General features: G+C 46.4%; 2 protein-coding genes and 1 pseudogene across 4 annotated transcripts in view; 1 reads left to right on the forward strand and 2 right to left on the reverse strand.

Moving 5' to 3' along the window:
- SYN3 (synapsin III) overlaps positions 1–17,933 on the forward strand; it is a 410,509-nt gene that overhangs the window by 109,160 nt on the left and 283,416 nt on the right. For both annotated transcript variants that reach the window (XM_034987637.1, XM_034987638.1), the window contains one exon: positions 2,171–2,260. In XM_034987637.1, coding sequence (XP_034843528.1) covers positions 2,171–2,260 — 90 coding nt within the window. The remainder of the gene's footprint in view (positions 1–2,170; positions 2,261–17,933) is intronic.
- Positions 4,146–17,933, reverse strand: part of TIMP3 (TIMP metallopeptidase inhibitor 3) — a 59,445-nt gene continuing 45,657 nt past the window's right edge. Inside the window, exons 3-5 of the mRNA XM_034987639.1 lie at positions 9,988–10,099; positions 9,160–9,281; positions 4,146–8,076 (exon numbers count right to left, since the gene is read on the reverse strand). Of these exons, the coding sequence (XP_034843530.1) occupies positions 7,879–8,076; positions 9,160–9,281; positions 9,988–10,099 (432 nt within the window). The 3' untranslated portion in view covers positions 4,146–7,878. The remainder of the gene's footprint in view (positions 8,077–9,159; positions 9,282–9,987; positions 10,100–17,933) is intronic.
- On the reverse strand, positions 10,483–13,854 carry LOC117998762 (annotated as a pseudogene). Its single transcript, XR_004676073.1, has one exon. The product of XR_004676073.1 is annotated as an adenylate kinase isoenzyme 6-like (transcript).

Consider the following 17,933-nt stretch of genomic DNA (forward strand, 5'->3'; position numbering starts at 1 on the left):
GAAGCCTCAGTTTATGACCTGTGTCATCTTGAGCGACTTGCTTAACCTCTCTGAGTTTATTTTCCGTATTTGTAAAATGATGATAATAATAGGGTCATCCTGGTAGGGTTATGAGTGAATACATTTGGCTGGCACAAAGTATACACTCAATACATGATGACAATTATTATATTCATTCAGTAAATATTGAGTGCCATCAAGGTCTCTGCAGAGTTGGCACTCAATATTTATTGAATGAATATAGACATTAATTTAGTAGGTATGGATAGTTTTTAACCACTATTATCATGCCTCTGGTCTCCTTCTCATTCTACTCTGAGATTTTTTGCCTATGGCATCCCAGATTTTATGCCACTATCTGGAAAGGGTCTTAGAGAGTATTAGCCCAACCCCCTTGTCTTTCCACACAGACATCGTGATGGCAGCAGCTAACATTCATCAGCACTGTGTGTGTGCTGAACTGTTAATGTACATATTGTATTTGATCTTCAGAACCACCCTGACAAGTACGTATTGCTAACATCTCCATTGTACAGATGAGGAAACTGGAGGTGGGCATCTCCAAAACTCGTGTGCTTGATCATAGACTTACTCTCTCAGTCTCTGGACTTCAGCATCCTTATCTGTAAACTGAGGGATCCCCCATCATTTCCCATATTTCTGAGGTCCCTCAGACCCTCTAAGTGGATTCCATGTAGCACCACACCTTCAGACTCTACCCCAAGAGTTTGCAGGCCAGTTCTAGCATGATGCAAAAAGTTCTTAAGTTACCCGTTCTCTCTGTCTGAGCCATTAGTGTTGAGTTACTCCCAAATCAGTCTGGTGCAAACCTTGGCGCCCCTTCTAGCCATTGGGCCACATATTGTAGCTTACTCCTTCTTCCTGATCAGAATTACCCTGCCCTTTCCACTTCCACCAGGAGTTCCCTTTTGCTTTCTGGGTAAATTCCAAGCTCCTTGTTCCAGCCTTTAAGGCTCCCAGTGGTCTGTCACAGATCACCCTCTGTCAACTTCTCTCACTGTCCCCTGTACCCAAGGCCACAGCTATGACAGCCACTGAGTGTCTCCAGGGCACTAGTCTCACTGCACACCTAGAGTACCCTTCCATCTTCTCTTGTGTCATCTTCTCCAAGCACAAAGTGAGCTCCCAAGGGTGCCAAGTGGTGTGGGGTAGTGGAGGAAAATGTAGGTCCAAGGCCTGCCTCCCAGGAGCTTACCCTCCATCTCTGGAGATGGTAGCTATCTCTATGGCAAAACAAGGCCGTGCTGAAGCAAGAGGAGCCAGGTGTGAAAGGGATGCAGCTCGAGCAGTTGGAAATGAGTGTGGTTGTAAAAGCAGAAAAAATAGAGTTGACCCTTGAACAGTGCAGGAGTTGGGGTGCCAACACCCTGTGCAGTTGAAAATCTGTATATAACGTTTTACTCCCCCAAAACCTAACTACTGATAGCCTACTGTTGACTGGAAGCTTTACTAATAACATAAATAATTAAACACAATTTCATGTGTTATATGTATTATATGTTATTTTCTTACAATAAAGCAATCTAAGGAAAAGAAAATGTTGTTAAGAAAATCATAAGGAAGAGAAAATACATTTATAGCACTGGACTGTATTTACTAAAAAGAATCTGCATATAAGTGGACCTGTGCAATTCAAATCCATGTTGTTCAGCATGTTAGCTGGGATCTAACATTCAAGTGCTCCTAGGGACCAGGCGCAGCTTTTCATACATTGTGTATTATTGGATCTCTTGTTTTCTCCATTTACAAATGGAATGACTTTCCAGGCTACACAGTTAGTAAGTAGTGGAGATTTTGAATCCAGAGTCTATACCATAAAATTTTATGCAGTACTACCTCTCTAGAAAGAAAGGCTTTGCAGCCTGGGGACGTGGCATGAATGTCAGCAGGTCGTGCTTGTGTGAAATGTTGAGGGTATAGTAAATGCTCATTAAATATAATTGAGCTGAACTCAGTGGCCTGGCAGGAATGAAGGGTTGATGCAACCAGATAATTGAGAAGATGAATTTCCAGCCTAAGAATCTGGTTTTTATCTTGTAAACAGGGACTAGCTACTGCAGCTCAGCTCAGAATGGTCAGATACTTGAGACCTGGGATCAAGTGGGAAGTTCACCACAATGATTGACCAATGTTCTTTCTTCTCTCCTAGTTCTCTCAGCTCATTAAGATCTTCCATTCCCTGGGTCCTGAGAAGTTCCCACTTGTGGAACAAACATTCTTCCCCAACCATAAGCCAATGGTGAGTGCCCTTTTTTACTCTGATGATCTTCATAATATGGAATGAAACAGATGTCCATGTTTTCAATCCCTTTGAATGGAGGAGTGGGTTGAGGGTCCACTCCCTGACCACCTGGCCTCTAAGGAAGAGTTGTGATTTCCTATGGGAATGCCTGGCTTCCCTAGGGAAAGAATCAACTCTTCAGGTAAAGTTTGAGGTAGCAGGGCAAATGACAAAGGTAGATGGCATTCCTTGGGACATTGGAAATTTTTAGCAGATCTGGGGGCAACTTGAGCTGGCATTTTTGGAGCCAAAGGTTGATAATAAAGATAAAAGATGTTTCAGAGGTTGGAAGTTGTTTCCCTTGGGCCCTGGGCAGAACCTGGTTTCAACTCTTATTTCAATAAAAACAGTAATGTTTTATTTGCATTGATCATCAAAGGGCAGTTTCTTTGTATGTTCTCTTTAGATTTTGACTTTTGTGTGTACCCGAGGTTGTGTCTGGGAAGTGGTTGGAGCTTAGCTTGGAGCACATGGTAGAGTCCCTCCTTTGGAGGACATCTGGGTGGGAAGGTTAACGTCTTTCTGAATAGGGTGGAGAGCTTTCTATCCCACAGCCAGAAGAAGTTGGGTGGAAGAGTTCTGCGCAGCCGGAGATAGCCTGTGATGTGTCTGCTTGTGTGGTTGGTGGTCTTCTTAAACTGGTCAAAGGAATTTAGGGCCACGGCCCCATGCTTGCCACATAAGCAATGTGAATTTTGGGGAACAGGGTAGTTAATAGGGTATCCAAACGTCCCAGCTGGAGACTGCGGCCTGGTTTTAGAATCCCAAGCTCAGGCTGCTGACCTGGAGGATTCTGTTTGGAGACATTGATGGGTAGGACTGCAGGCTCCAAGGAGGAGCAGTCTAAACAAGCAGAGAGGTTTCCTTTGATTATCTTTCCCTTATATCTGATCTGGTAAGAGTCTTAGAATCCAGGATGTGCTGTTTAGAATAAGAAGGGTTTGTGGAACCTGGCATATTCCAACAAAGCATGAACACAGTAGAGAAAAGTCAAGGTTTATCATCAAGCCAGAATGAGTTTGAATCATAGTCTGCCAGCATACTAGGTCTTGAGCAATGAATTAACCCGGGTTCCTCAGCTGGAAACTATGGAGTTCCTCAGCTGGAAACTATGGAGGACAGTGGGGCAACCTCATTGGGTTGTTGAAGTTTAATATAATCATGTGTATAGAGTGCTATGCCTGACATATGATAGGTGATCAAAGTAGAATAGCTTAAAATAGGGGCATTATACCCCGGAACATTGTCAACAATGGGATGAAAGTTGGGTGAGGGGTCTGCAGCCAGCCCAGCCCATTGAGGATGAGATCCAGCTGTAAGCTCTTGGAGGAGCCCACCAGTTAGTGGGACCTCTTGAGTTCCTGGCATTCCCAACTAGGCTGAGCCATACTTGGAATTTCAGGCAGGCATTTGGCATCAGACACTGATGTTTGCAGCCTTCCCCTCTCACTTCCATGGGGTGAGATTCTTAAGAAGAAAACAGGGAAAGCCATGTCAGGGCTCTGGTCTGGGAATACTTGTACTGCTTACTAATAGTTAATTAGATAGAGATCCGGATTCTGTAGAGCTATGGAGAACCCTGGCCTTGGAATCAGGGAGCAAGCTCAGGGCAGGATTAGCAGTCAGGAGGAAATCTAGAATGCCTCTCCTGAAATTGTTCCTGCCTTGGGAAAAGACTAGAGCAGGGTGGGCTCAGACTGTAGAAGTGAATTAAAGTGAATGAATGGAGAGAAACGTGCATGGGCCTGTAGCCAGGATAAGCAGGACCAGCTTCCAAGGCCCTCTGCTGTCTATATTACCCCCAGTGGTGGTCAGGATATAAGGAGGCAAGAGACTGCAGGTGTGTGATAGAAATAAAACCATTTTACTGTTTAGAATAAAGGACACACTATAAAAAGTGAACATTATGCAACATTACAGACAATATACATTCACGGAATATAAAATTCATAAATAACATGGAGGAAAACTGTAAACAGTGCTACAAAATTTAGCAACAAATACATTCCTTCCAGACAGGGTTTTCTCTGGTTGGTTTCTCTCTATCACTTCTGGGTCTCAGGACAGCAGACTGGCTAAAGGGAAGGGTGAGGGCCTGGGAGAATCTATGAAGCCCCTCCCCTCAAAGCACAAACTGGTCTTTAAGTTCTTTCCCTCCTCACACTTCCCAAGAGCCAATTTGGAGGCTGTTGATATCCATCTCCCCTATACTTCCACATTTTTTTTTTTTTTTGCTTCTGTCATCAGATTTTTAAAGTGTTTTCCTTGTGTAAAACTACTGTAGTGATATTTTTACTTTTGGTAGCCAGGAGCCAAACACTCGGGTGCCATCTTGGGGTAATCCACATTGGCGACCATCAAACAAAAGATGAAAGGCCGGGGCAGGGGAGGGTACTCTCTCCCAGGGGGCCACAGTGTCTCTGAAAAAAAGTTCTTCCAATAAGTCTTTTGTTTCTTTAATTGCTCAAGAACCAATATATGAAAAATGGTGCTCATGGGCTGTACCTCAACTGCCATGATGTAGGTCTGGAGCTGGGTGACGGTAAAGGATAAGGGTCTCCAGTATTATCTACCCAACCAGATGGAGCACAGGTCTGAGAGGAGAGCGGCTGGGTATAGTGCTGTCTGGATAGGGAGGCAGAAGAGTTGGCCAGATGAGGCCAAGAGGTCTTGGAATCATAGTTCCCATGGCCCTGGATTTTTAGGAGAAATCATGGCTTCCCAGTTGGGTGGTCAAAGATCAAGTGGAAGAAGAATGGGAATGACCAGCAGACTGCCCAGTGCCAGTTGATACAGAGCAAGGACATGAATGTACTTGCTATTTTCCCCTCCTCCTTCCTGCTCCAGAAAGCACTGGGATGCCGATAAAGGGAGGAGGATGGATGAGTCTCAAGGGCTAGTTCCTTCTCATTTCTCCAGTTTGCCAGTCGAGCTGCCTGCACAGTAGAAGTATTTTACCCTCCATTCCACTGTAGAATTTGATTCAGGAAAATGGCGGCATGTGGGTTTCATTTTTTTTTTTTCTCTTAAACACAATGTACACATATTAAAGCCTACACATGACACAAGATTTAGCAAAATAAAACGTTCACGATATGATTGAAATACGGAAGTGTCTCAGCTACATAAATGACTTTAAATTATACAGTAAGTGAACAGGTGAAATAAACAAAGCTATAGCTTATAGAAAGCTCAAAAACCGCCCTCTGCCAACATCGCTTTGCAAAGGACCCTTCTTTGCCCAGGACCTGCTGTTCTCTTCGCCAGGGCCTGGCAGATGGGACTGTGGTTCCACCAACATTTCTGCAGGGGAAACCTCAGATGACTCATGCTCAGGCCTCACCCCAGGTCCTGCTTTGTGTGAGTGGAGGTGGCCCCACCAGGGACCAAGAATTATCAATGCTTCATAGAGGGGATGCTGATGTTCATTTGTGGGAGGACACTTGTGTGGGTTGGGTCAGGGGTTCCACCTTAGAAGACTTTAAGGTTGAAATCAAGAAAATCTCAGAACACCAAGGCTGGGGCTTACTTCTTAAAAACCACTGGACTGCTGACCTCAGCTCCTTTTGCTTATACTGCTGCATTGAGAGGGCAAAGCCTCCCATTTCCCCCCCACCAGATGGCATGACCATAAGGTGAAAGATACAAGAAAATAAAATGGATCCCACAGAAGCTGGATGCCTGTACTCCTTCCCACTGAGGAGTTCTACCAAACACCTTGCCTGGGCGTGTGTGTGTGTGTGTGTGCACACAAGACATTACAATGTGTTGTTTGCTTCTTTTTTTTTTTTCTCCTGTTTCAATTGGCAGCTCTGTTTCCTAAAGTGGAATGAACTGAAGATACAAATACTAAGAGGATAAATACCCATAATCTGAAAAAAAGAGACAGAGCAATCATGTTAAATGTCACCGTCCTACCACCCCCAACTCTGTAAAATATACATTCTCACCTACTCTTGGCATCTCACTTTCAATACTTAAACTTAAAATAATTTTATTTAATCAGAGAACTTATATTATAGTTTTATTTCAAAAAAAACACACACAAAAAAAACCCTACAGCTGATTGCAGAGTCAGGCTTCCCCAGTGACCACTGATTTTAATCCCATGAGGTGAAGACCTCAGGAGGTGGTGTTCGCCCACCAGTGAGCTGGGGGAAGAAGAACAGGCTGTCTCGAAACCCAGGAAAGTGGCCATCTAGCTGAGGCAGGACACTTTGCAGCTTTCCCTCCTGTGCCCCGGCCCCTGACCCACACTAACTCTCATCTCCCACCTGAGCCAAGCCAGTAAGGCAGTTAAATGAAGGCCCCAAACATGAAGCAGGAGAAAAGGATAGGGACAGAGGTCAGATGACCCCAGTTAGAGGGATGTCAAGAGTGTTCAGAATTTCAAATTTTAATTAAAATGAAAAAAAAAAGTCAACTTGGAATGTCATGATTTTCTTCAAACAAGCAACAACAAAAAAATAGAAGAGATTATACTACTGGCATATTTAACAGCATTGAACAGAATTCTGTGTCCTGTAAAAAATTAGCTTATGTCCCCGTGTGGGTATATGCAAATGTGTATACAAACACATCCCCCTAGGTGAGCTAAACCCTACTTCGGAAATAGTATTCTCTACCCAAATCTACTTGACTATATCGGTGGATAGTGTATGGTGTGTGTATTCCTCCAATTTACATAAAGGCAAGCTCCTGGCCAAATCTACGAAAGAGTTTTCCAGGAGGAAGTCTTGTGGGAGATAGAGAGAGGAAAGACATTCATCTCAGTCTTTCACCTGAGCTTTTGTACAAGGCAGGCAAATTGCCTCCTGACCTCAGGCAGATGTTTAAGTCTTCGTCAACTAAGAAAGTTCTGTTATTCTGGCCTGGCTGCTTGCTCCAGACTCAGAAACATCTGGTCAATCCCAGCGGCACTGGCCTGGGGGAACTGTGTGTACTGCATCCTCTCAGACCCTCTCCTGCCGTCTCTTCCTTCCCTCCCTCACTCTTACGTTCAGACACAGACAGACAGTCTGGTTGGGACATGCAGTAGCATCTCCTTGGTGTGTAAGATCTTCTGCGTACCTTGAGTCTGTCTGCTTGCTGCCCTGGACTGATCCTGAAACAGTTGACCTCTCAGCATCTTCCTTGTCTGTGTCTTTTATGTACTGGGGTGGAGGAGAAGAGCCAAGGGAAAAGGGTCTGGGAGATGGTGAGGTGGGGAAGAGGAGAGAGGGGTAGATGTTAACAATGCCCAAATGGGGTAGTTTTTCGATATTTGTTTTCCTAAAAAAATAGATTATATTATCACGAAGAAGAGGAGTGTACATTCCTCATTCTTTCTGGCATGGCGCCAAAAATTCCCGCGTGGAAATGGGTGATGTCAAGGCCAAAAAGAAGGGGCAGGGTGGGGCCAGGAGGATGGTTCCAAACAAACTCCATATGACAGCATAGACTTTTCCTTAAGTGTTCGAAGTGCTAAATTTGCAAGAAAACAGGCACTAATGTCATTGTCATCATCTGGGAAGAGTTAGTGTCCGAGGGAAGCTCAGCGGGAAGGGAGGGAGGTGAGGTGGGGTAGGGTCTGGTGCTCAGGGGTCTGTGGCATTGATGATGCTTTTGTCCGGGGGCGCCCATCCTCGGTACCAGCTGCAGTAACCACCCTTCTGCCGGATGCAGGCGTAGTGTTTGGACTGGTAGCCAGGGTAGCCGAAATTGGAGAGCATGTCGGTCCAGAGGCACTCGTTCTTGGAGGTCACAAAGCAAGGCAGGTAGTAGCAGGATTTGATCTGCAATTAGATAACAGCGAAAGGTTGGTGGGCTCTGTCATGGTGGACCCAGTGCTGATGCTTCCTCAAGTCTAGATGCTCACCACTGTAGTGGAGCCCAGCCACATCAGTCCCTTAGTGAAAGTAATAGAACACTCACTAACACTTACTAAGCACCACTGTGTACCAGATATTCTGCTCAGTGCTTCTATGTTATTCTCTTTAGTTCTCATAACAGATTTAGCTCCCTTTACAGATAAGGAAATAGAGGCTCACAGAGGTTAAGTAACGTGCTCCAGGTTACACAGCCCAAAAGTGGTGGAATTAGACATTCAAGAGAGCTTTTCCTTCTCAAATGGCAACAGGCAAGGATGAGCAATCTCAGCTGTTGTGGGAATTGAGGAATTAAAAAGATCAAAGCATAAACTTTGGGCATCCAGCTGCCCTAGGAGAGAAATCAGACTCAGTGAGCTGTGTGACCTGAGGCTAGTTACTTGAGCTCTCTGAGCCTCTATTTTCTCATCTGCAAAATGAGCGCAGTAGTAATGAAAACCGCACAGAGTTGTTGTGAGAATTAGTGAGAGAACAGTACAGCTCCCTCCCGCAGCAGGAAGGCTGTGTGCCATGGCCCTGGGCTTGAGTCAAGGAATTGGGCCTGATTGAAGAGTGACCTTCTGCAGCATTTGGTATCAGCAGTCCTGTGCCAGCTCGGCCACCTTCAGCAGGGGCCACCAGTGAGGCAGCTGCCCTGGTGAGCCCACTGGGACTGCTCAACAGGACCTGTCAGCATTAGGATCTTGTACCTGCCACAACCTTGAGCCACAGGAGGGGCCAGGGATGCTGAAGAGTCCTTGTGCCCCGGCAGCTGCCAGGTGGGCAGCTTGGAGGCAGCAGATGACAGAGAAAGGCACTCTTCTCCCACCTTCTTCGTTGCTCAGCCTGGGGGCAACATTCCTCACCACCCCTGTTCAGACCTGCCCTTCTGCCCTGGCCCGATGTGCATGCCCCTCTCAGCACAAGGGCCCAGTGCCCAGTACGGCCAGAACTGACGTTTCTCGGGCTGTGAGCCAGCTCTCCCCCGTGCCTGCCTTCTCCAGGGCTTACCTTGCAGTTACAGCCCAAGTGATACCGGTAGTTGAGCCCCTTGCGCTGGGAGAGGGTGAGCTGGTCCCACCTCTCCACGAAGTTGCACAGTCCTGTGTACATTTTACCATCATAGACACGGCCTAGAGGAGGAAAGAGGATAAGGGAAGAGTTGTTTTGTCCAGAGCCCAGCCACAGGCGAAAGAATTCTCACCCCCGAGTACCCACCTCAGACCAGGTACTGTGCTAAGTACTTTCTAGTCCTACGATTTTATTTCATCCTTCCCAACACCTTTGAGGCCAGACTGTGTTCCCATTTCCCAGGTGGGGAAAACCGAAGCTCAGAGAGGTTAAGTGATTTGCAGAAGGTCTTAAACCCATGAAGTGCTGGAGCTGGGACTAAGGCCAACTCATCCCTTCACTCATCAGTGGTTGCTTGGTTTTGATCTTATTTTTTCCTTTCCCACATTGAGTGCCTGAAGGTGGGCAACTTTCAAAGATAGACCCAATAAATAGATTGTGAGGTATAGAGGAACAGGTACTCGAAATCCCTTTTTATTTATATAATATAGTAAAGCTGAGAAACTGCAGAACTAGGCAAAACTACATTTCCTCTGCGGGGCCGGTGATGGAGCTGAGACTAAAACCCAGCCTCCGGGTAGAGCCTCGAGTTCCTACCCCAGGCCAAGCAAGATGCACCCTACATAAGGTACTCCTTACAATTCACTGGGCACATGGCCAAGGTCCTAAGGACACTTCTGGGTCAACTACTGCTTCTCTGTCCTTCTGAAGCGAAGGACTGGTGGACCTTGGCCAAACTCTGGCCTAGATGCTAGAGTTAGCCGTTACCTGTCAGCAGGTACTGGTACTTGTTGACTTCTAGCTTCAGGCCACAGAGACTTTCAGAAGCTTCTGTGTGGATGTACTGCACGTGGGGCATCTTGGTGAAGCCTCGGTACATCTGTGGGCAGAAGGAATGTCAGGAGAGGAGGACCAGGGCTCAGAAAGCATGCTGTCATTTGTTCTGTGGAGATCCGATTCCCCTGATCCACCATGGTGTGGCCAGTCACTGACCTATCCACCCTGGGGCCTGCACTTCAGATAAAGCCGCCTATTCACCTCTTGTTTGAGCCATGGTTGGTGCCTTCCCAAAGAAACCTTCCTATCCAGCCAGTCACATCGCCCATTCCAGCACCTCCATAACAATGCACCAAATATATACTCTTCTCATATCCCAACACCTTTTCAGAAATCCAAAGAATTTGCTGTGAAAGGGGTCCTGCCTGCCTCACCAACCTTGGCCCCCAAATTCCAAGAAGGCAGCCAGCCAGCATTCTAATGACATCTCTATGACATTTCTCAGTGTATAAAAGCATTCCACTTATGTTCCCCTCACTCTATCCTCCCAAGAACCCAAGGAAGTAGGTATTGTACCCATTTTACAGATAAGGACTCAAAAATTCTGTTTGCTTGTTGAAAGTTGAACTCAGGCCAGGATTCTCCATGCTTTTATTTTTCTGAGCATCTGTTGAAAGCACTGGGTTCCTTTACCCCAGATAAAGCATATAAACACATACACAAAATTTCTAGATTTTTAACTAAACACTTTATAATTATTATGTTGCAGTGTATAAAAATGCTGATATTTGGCCATTTTTATCTACAACATAATCTAAGACAGTGTTTCTCAACTGAAGGCCATTTTACCCCCACCCCAGGAGACATCTGGCAATGTCTGGAGACATTTTTGATTGTCACAGATGGGAGGCAGTGGTGGTTGCTATTCACATCTGTGGGAAGAGGCTAGGGATGCTGTTAAATATCCTATGATACACAGGACAGCCCCCACAGCAAAGAATTATCTGGCCCCAAATAGTAGTAGTACCAAAGTTGAGAAATCCTCCTCCAATATTAACCCACCTAATCCCCATGACAGCCCCGTGAGACAGGAACTATTTATGCCCGTTTAATAGATGAGGAGGCTGAACCCCAGATGGGTAAAGTGGCTTATCTAAGGCCCTACGGTTGGCAAATGGCAGAGGTAGGATTCCAGGAAGGAGGATCTGCTCCAGAGTCCATGCTCTTCTAACCATTACCCTGTGCTGCCTCTCACTGTGGCCTCACAAGTTCATGCCCAAGGGCCTCTGATACAGGCAAATGCTGTTTATGGCTCTTGTGCCTTCTTTGTATCTGCACGTGCTCAGAGCCACTGGTGTGAACATAACGAGGCTGAACCCACTTGGGGATTCGAGGTCAAGACCACGAGTCTCACGTGGCTTCAGATCTGTTGAGAAAACTCTGTTAACTGTGTGAGCTGGCGAGGGTAGGAGGGGGCACTAAGGTGTGGCCCAATCCCATTATCCCCCTGGTTCTCAGAGCACCTGGGCCCTACCTAGATGGCTGGTGGTCTCCAAGGGTTTACAACAGGACAGTGTCTCTCCCTTCGTTCCTGACATGGGTTATTAATTTACTTATGGTAATTAATAAAAAGCCAGACATCACCTCACTGGTGTCTCATCTAAGTGCCTCCCATTTGCACTAACGGGCTGGGTTTTCTCCTTATTTTTCTTTTAAGTGGGGACTGGCTGGTGGGGCTAGGTGGTCCACAAGGACCTCCACCATCATAAAGGGTCTGTTGGACCCACAGAGTTTGGGAGCCTCTGCCTTTTTAAGGGGAATGCTGTTCTAATTGTTGCAACCATCAGTGCAGATGGTTTTAATTTACCTGGCCTCTCTTTTAACCCTCTTCTCCCGAGAGGCTCACCAGCTGAATGAGGAAACGCAGCCAAGCGCTGTGAGAACTGCTGTCCACACTCGGTTTTCAGTTATGCTGCGGGGGAGCAGGGGCGGGTCACAACGTACCCCCCACTTCCTCAGTGATGGATGGTGCCTCTCTGGTTTTAACAGGAACCATGCTTAAGAGCATGCTGTGTGCGTGCCATCAAGCGTGGCCTTCGGAGAACATTCCCTACACTCCCTCCTGTGCCCAGCAGCTTCTCCTCTGCTGTGGCTGTTCCTTGAGTTCCTGGCAAGTGTTTCAACTCGGTCCCCACTCCAGGTCTTTCAGACCCATGCCATTAGGGCCTCAGTACAACCTTGTCAGTCTTTCCCCTTCATGTCCTCTCTGCCTCATGAGTGAGGATCAAGGCCCTGTGTAGGGTCCAGTGACTTCAGCTGCTCAGTTGAGTTCTCACTCCTTTTGAATTTGAAGGAATCTTGATTTCTACATGGCTTGTAGCGCTTGCATGCAGAATCAAAACGTTAATGTGTTGTGAACGATGAGGTCTGAACAAGCACAGTGCTGCCTTTTAGGGTCAATTCTGAATTTAACCATGTGGTAAAGCAGATTGTACCCATTTCATTATCTTTTCTTTCTTTTTTTTTTTTTTACTGATAACTGGACAATTTATTCATTATGGCAGGGATATAACAAGAGTGGTTGTAAAGTGGCCAGTCTTATAAGTCAGGAGCTATGATCCTTGATCCACTGTTCAATCCACTTCAATATCTGATTGATATTATCCTCTAGATCTTCTCGTTTATTGCTGGGCAGTTGATGTACTATTTCTTCCTTGTAGGATGCTAATGCTTCTTCATAAAGAACTTGAAAAATTTCACACTGAATATTGTCTTTTAGTTTCTTTTCATTATAACCCCTTGTTTCAAGTCTTTCGTACAATACACTTATCTGCTTGCAGCACAAAAACTATATGAAACCAGCGTTCAGGAAAGAAATCACAACCATGGTAATCAACAATAACTCCACCTTCGCTCATTCGGTTTTTCTAAGTCATCAACTATTCTGTCTTCATCTAAAATGGGGCATTCATACTCTTCATCATAGCCATCATACAGCTGCCCTTCTCGAGCTAAATCACCCACATTAATGTATTTCAGTCCTGATCTTGATGCAAGTTCTTTGCCTAGTGTGGTTTTTCCAACCCCTGGTGTACCGGTGAGCAGGATGTTCAGAAGCAACATGGTCCTCACCTCACTGGCTCCGGGCATCTCGTTATCTTTTCTTTATAATCATCCCATCTTGACCTAAATATTGACCCTGCAAGTACATTAGGTCTATATTCATAGAGACTGAGAACTGGTTTGACAAATTTAGGAGGGTCATGATAGGTTTGTAATGCCCTGACATCAGAGAATCACAGACTTTCAGAATTGGAAAACACAGTCAAATCTAGTCAAAGCATTGGAGGATTAATGGTCAGCTCAGGTTCTGGAGACAGCCAGCCAGTCTGAACCTTGTCTCTGCCACTTATTAGCCACTTAAACTCCTTGGGTCTCAGTTTCTTCACCCGTAAAATGGGGCAAAGTATTTACTTTATATGGTGTTTTTGAGAATTAAATGACTTAGAATAGTACTTGGTGCACAACATTCAGTAAAAGTCAACTTAAAACTAGTTCTACTTGAATTCATATCGGCAGAGGGAAGGCTTTGGTCCTCTTCTTTCTATATCCCTTTGCCCAACCTCATCTCTTAATGCAGGGATTTAAAGCTGGTTTGGAACTTCATATTAAGTGGGTTGTGTTCTCTCTCTCTCTCTCCAGCTTATTGAGGTGTGATTGACAAATAAAAATGCATCTATTTAGAGCATAAAACATGATGTTTTGATGTCTGTATACGCTGTGAAATGGTCACCACAATCAAGATAATTAACACATCCATCCCTCCCAGAGTTACCTTGTGTGTGTGTGTGATTCTCTTAGCAAATTTATTGTATTCTATATGGTATTATTAACTATAGTCACCATGCTGTACATTAGATCTCCAGACCTTACTCATCTTAGTTCTGTAGAACTGAAAATTTTTACCCTTTGACCAACATCTCCGCATTTCCACTACCTCCCAGCCCCTAGTGGCCATCATTCTACTCTTCTTCTGTGAGAAGTTCAATGGTGAGTTCAACTTTTTTAGATTCCATGTAAAAGTGAGCTTATGCTGTATTTGTCTTTTTGTGTCTAGCTTATTTCACCTAGCATAATGTCCTCCACGTTCATCTGTGTTGTCACAAATGACAAGATGTCCTTCTTTTTTTTTTTTTAAAGATTTTATTTATTTATTTGACAGAGAGAGACACAGCAAGAGAGGGAACACAAGCAGGGGGAGTGGGAGAGGGAGAAGCAGGCTTCCTGCGGAGCAGGGAGCCCGATGTGGGGCTTGATCCCAGGACCCCGAGATCATGACCTGAGCTGAAGGCAGATGCTTAACAACTGAGCCACCCAGGCGCCCCAAGATGTCCTTCTTTTTTAAGGCTGAATAATGTTCTGTCGTGTGTAGACACACACCACATTGGACTCTATAAGCCTCTGGGCCTCCCCTCTTGGTAGCATGTACACAAGAGTTTGAAGAATTTAGCTTCCCTTGGGGTGAAGGGAGAAATAGTGTTAAGAAGGAAATTTCTGAATCTGGGGGCTTTGAATATTTCTTATGGAATGCCTGGTTTTCACTCTGCATTGACAGCATGAAATATCACCATCCTGTCAAATACGGCCAGCATGCCTGAAGATGAGCACTGTGCTGGATGCTGCTTTACACCATGAACTCCTTTAAACCCACAACTTATTCGCATTTGCAGACCAAGCAACTGCGTTTCAGAGACATTAGATACTAGACTGAGATAAGTACAACCAAAGTTTTTCCTTCTCTATAAGAGAAAAGCAGAGCACATGAGGATGCAGGCCTTCTCTGTTGAGGGCTAGCTGAGAGCCCCAGACCAGAAAGAGTTACAGGCAATGAGAAGGAGAATGGCTCCCTGTGGGCTGGAGGGTCAGAGAGGCTTCCAGCTGGAGCTTCAAAGGCAAGACCTTGCAATAGTGCTCATTTGATTAGACAAACCACTGAAGGAAGTCCCCAGGGGCCAAGCATTCCAATTGCCCAGCAAATCTGTCCTGCCCAGAGTCAGGACATGCAAAGCACATGACCAGTGGGCCTTCCCATGGAACGCCCCTGCCAGGACCAGCTGGGACATGATGTTCCCCACGTGCTGTCCCCTGCCGTGCTAGCCTGGGAGCATGTCTCCACTGCACAAATTGCAGCTCCTGGCAGAGCGGACTGCTTTCTCATGGTCCCGATAGGAGATAAGGTCCCGACAGACTGGAGTGACCAATTCTGGCAACTGCTCCAGCTGTCTCCACGTTTGAGTTTGCAATAAGCTCCCTTAACATTCGTACACTCCCCCCACACACACCTGTGCGTGTGTCTCTGCCTGTAATGTATACCAGAGGTTCTGGAATTAGCATATGGGAGAGGGTCTGCCTGCCTTTCATCTGGGTGAGAAGTTCGAGCGGAGGAGGTGGGAACTCTGAGACAGAGGGAGAGGTGAGACAGGGAGGCTCAAATTCTCATGTTCTCCGAGCTCCTTTAGTTCTGCTCTAAGGGAGCCCTTGCTCACCCCGTCCGACTCTCTGGGGTAGACTCTAATCCACCAGAACAAAGCCACCTAGGGACCAGTGCCAAAACTCATGCAGGCTCGCCTCTACTGGCCTCTCCTCCTTCTCTCCCACAGAGTTTTCAATGCACCCTTTGCAGGATGTTGCAAGTCAAGAGCTACACTGCTGGTTGACAAACGAACAAACCCAAGCTAACCTCTTTTTGTTCCCTTGTGGAACTACATACAAATGGGGTGGGGTAGGCCCCAAGGGGGCAGGAATGATGAATCAGCCCACAGCTCCACTGCTCTGTAATCTCCCTGTTGGCAAAGGCTCTATAGCTTCCCTGGCGTCTGCCACTTTCTAGTCCTATGAACTTGACTGTTACATGACCCTTCCAGGTCTCGGCTGCCTCACCTGTAAATTAGAGGATAATGTGTATCTACTTCATAGGGTTGTTATGAGGTCTGATCCATGCAAAGGCTTAGCAGAATGCCTGGTACACAGTAGCTTGGTACATATCACTTGAATAGAGTCTTATATTCATTGTAACAAATATTATCTGGGTATCCCCAGCCTGAAGCACAGTGCTCAGCACAGAGAGAGTGAGAAGGAAGGAGAGAGGAAGGGAGGGGGAAGGTTAGATGAACTACTCCAATCCCTACACCCCATACCTGATTAGCAGACTGCTCCCTGGAGACCAGCAGAATTCAGTGGCCTCTCAGGACAGAAGGGCAATGACCCTTCTACGAGTTATCTAATATTTGGCTGGTAGGAGGGGCAGAGTTAATAAAAAGGCATTACATAGTGATTGATGATCAAAGCGAGATGGCAGGGAGATTTGGGGAGCCATGTAAAGAACACACAGGATTGGGAAGGAATCCCAGCACCCTAGTTTGGAAACCAGATCTGTCTTTAATTAAATGCATGACTGGGCAAGTCATTTCCCCTTTGAGCCTATGTCAGAAGTAAAACAAGGAATTTTACTTTCCAGTGCCCTACACCCTGGTTCCATGAATCCGGGTAAAAGATAGCGAATGAATAGTGTGATGCCACCAGCCTGGGAGTGGGTGTGTGTGCTCTGAAGCTGATGCATGAACAAATGTAATTTGACCTCCAAACAACCCCCCAGAGGCTGGCCTGACACCAGCGAGGGGGGAATGGGACCTTCTGATCACCCTAGTGTCCAGGCCCCAAAAGAAGCAGGGAAGCTAGGCAAGCTTAGGAACCACTGTCTCCCAGCTGTTCCCTCAGATCTGCTGGCCAGAGTGTCCATACTGTGATGGGTTGTTCCAGAGTGGGGCGGCATGGGGGAGGGAGTGTTGCCTGAACCTCTGCTTTGTCTAACATGCTTTGGCATTTGCTCACTGGCTGCCAGGGGCTGTACAGTGGGGGTTTCTTTGGTTGTTGTTGATTTCTTGGTTCCCCCCCTCCACACTCTTCTCTCCCCATGGCTGTCTGAAGACATAAGCTGGTCCCATGACCAGGCTTGGGCAGCCAAGGGCACCTAGCCAGGGCTGACTCTGGACATTACATAACCAGAAGGCTGTGGATATTTCCAAAGTTGAATCCAAAGCAACAGGTTATGAACTTAGTACATCAAACCTCAGGCCTTAGGATGCAGGAATAATGAGGCCTGGAAGTCTGCCTCTGGGATGGTTGGGTACCACCCATGGGCTATCACTACCCCCATTCAGTTCTACCTGAGTGTCAAGCCTTGTCTCCTCTGGGGAGTTTTCAGGCCAGTAGAGTCTCACCCTCATTTCTCCATTAGATGGATAAACATCCACCAAGTCCCTGTTGCGAGCCAGGTCCTGCTCTAGTTTCTGGGGATGCAAATATGGGCAGTGAGTAAAAGGGCTGGCAGTCCACTTGGACCTGAGCATACCCCATCTTGAACTTCTGATTAGTCATGCACGTGTGTCTTGGGTCTTCTCTCCCGACCTGACTATACTTCCTTAACATAGGAGTCCCATCTTTCTCGTGGCCTCCATGGCTCCTGGCACAGGGTGCTGCACATAGGGAGGTGCTTAGAAAAGTGGGGTGATGGACCAGCTGCTGAGCTATTCGGGGTGAGTGAGTACCAGCCCTCTATGCTAAGGCAAACATAAGTACCCCTTTCTGGCACCCAAAGCAGCTCTTGCTTAGAAGTAACACCACACAAAGGGGTGCCTGGGTGGCTCAGGCGGTTAAGCGTCTGCCTTTGACTCAGGTCATGATCCCAGGGTCCTGGGATCGAGCCCCACGTCGGGCTCCCTGCTCAGAGGGGAGCCTGCTTCTCCCTCTGCCTGCTCTGTCTGCACCTTCCCCTGTTTGTGCACGCTCTCTCTCTGATAAATAAATAAATAAAATCTTTTTTAAAAAATAAAGAAAAAAAGGAAGTAACACCACACGTGTCCCAGGGCACTTAGAAT

Source organism: Mirounga leonina, unplaced genomic scaffold (genome assembly GCF_011800145.1).
Source record: "Mirounga leonina isolate KUSES-001 unplaced genomic scaffold, KU_Mleo_1.0 Mir_418, whole genome shotgun sequence".
NCBI lineage: Eukaryota > Metazoa > Chordata > Mammalia > Carnivora > Phocidae > Mirounga > Mirounga leonina.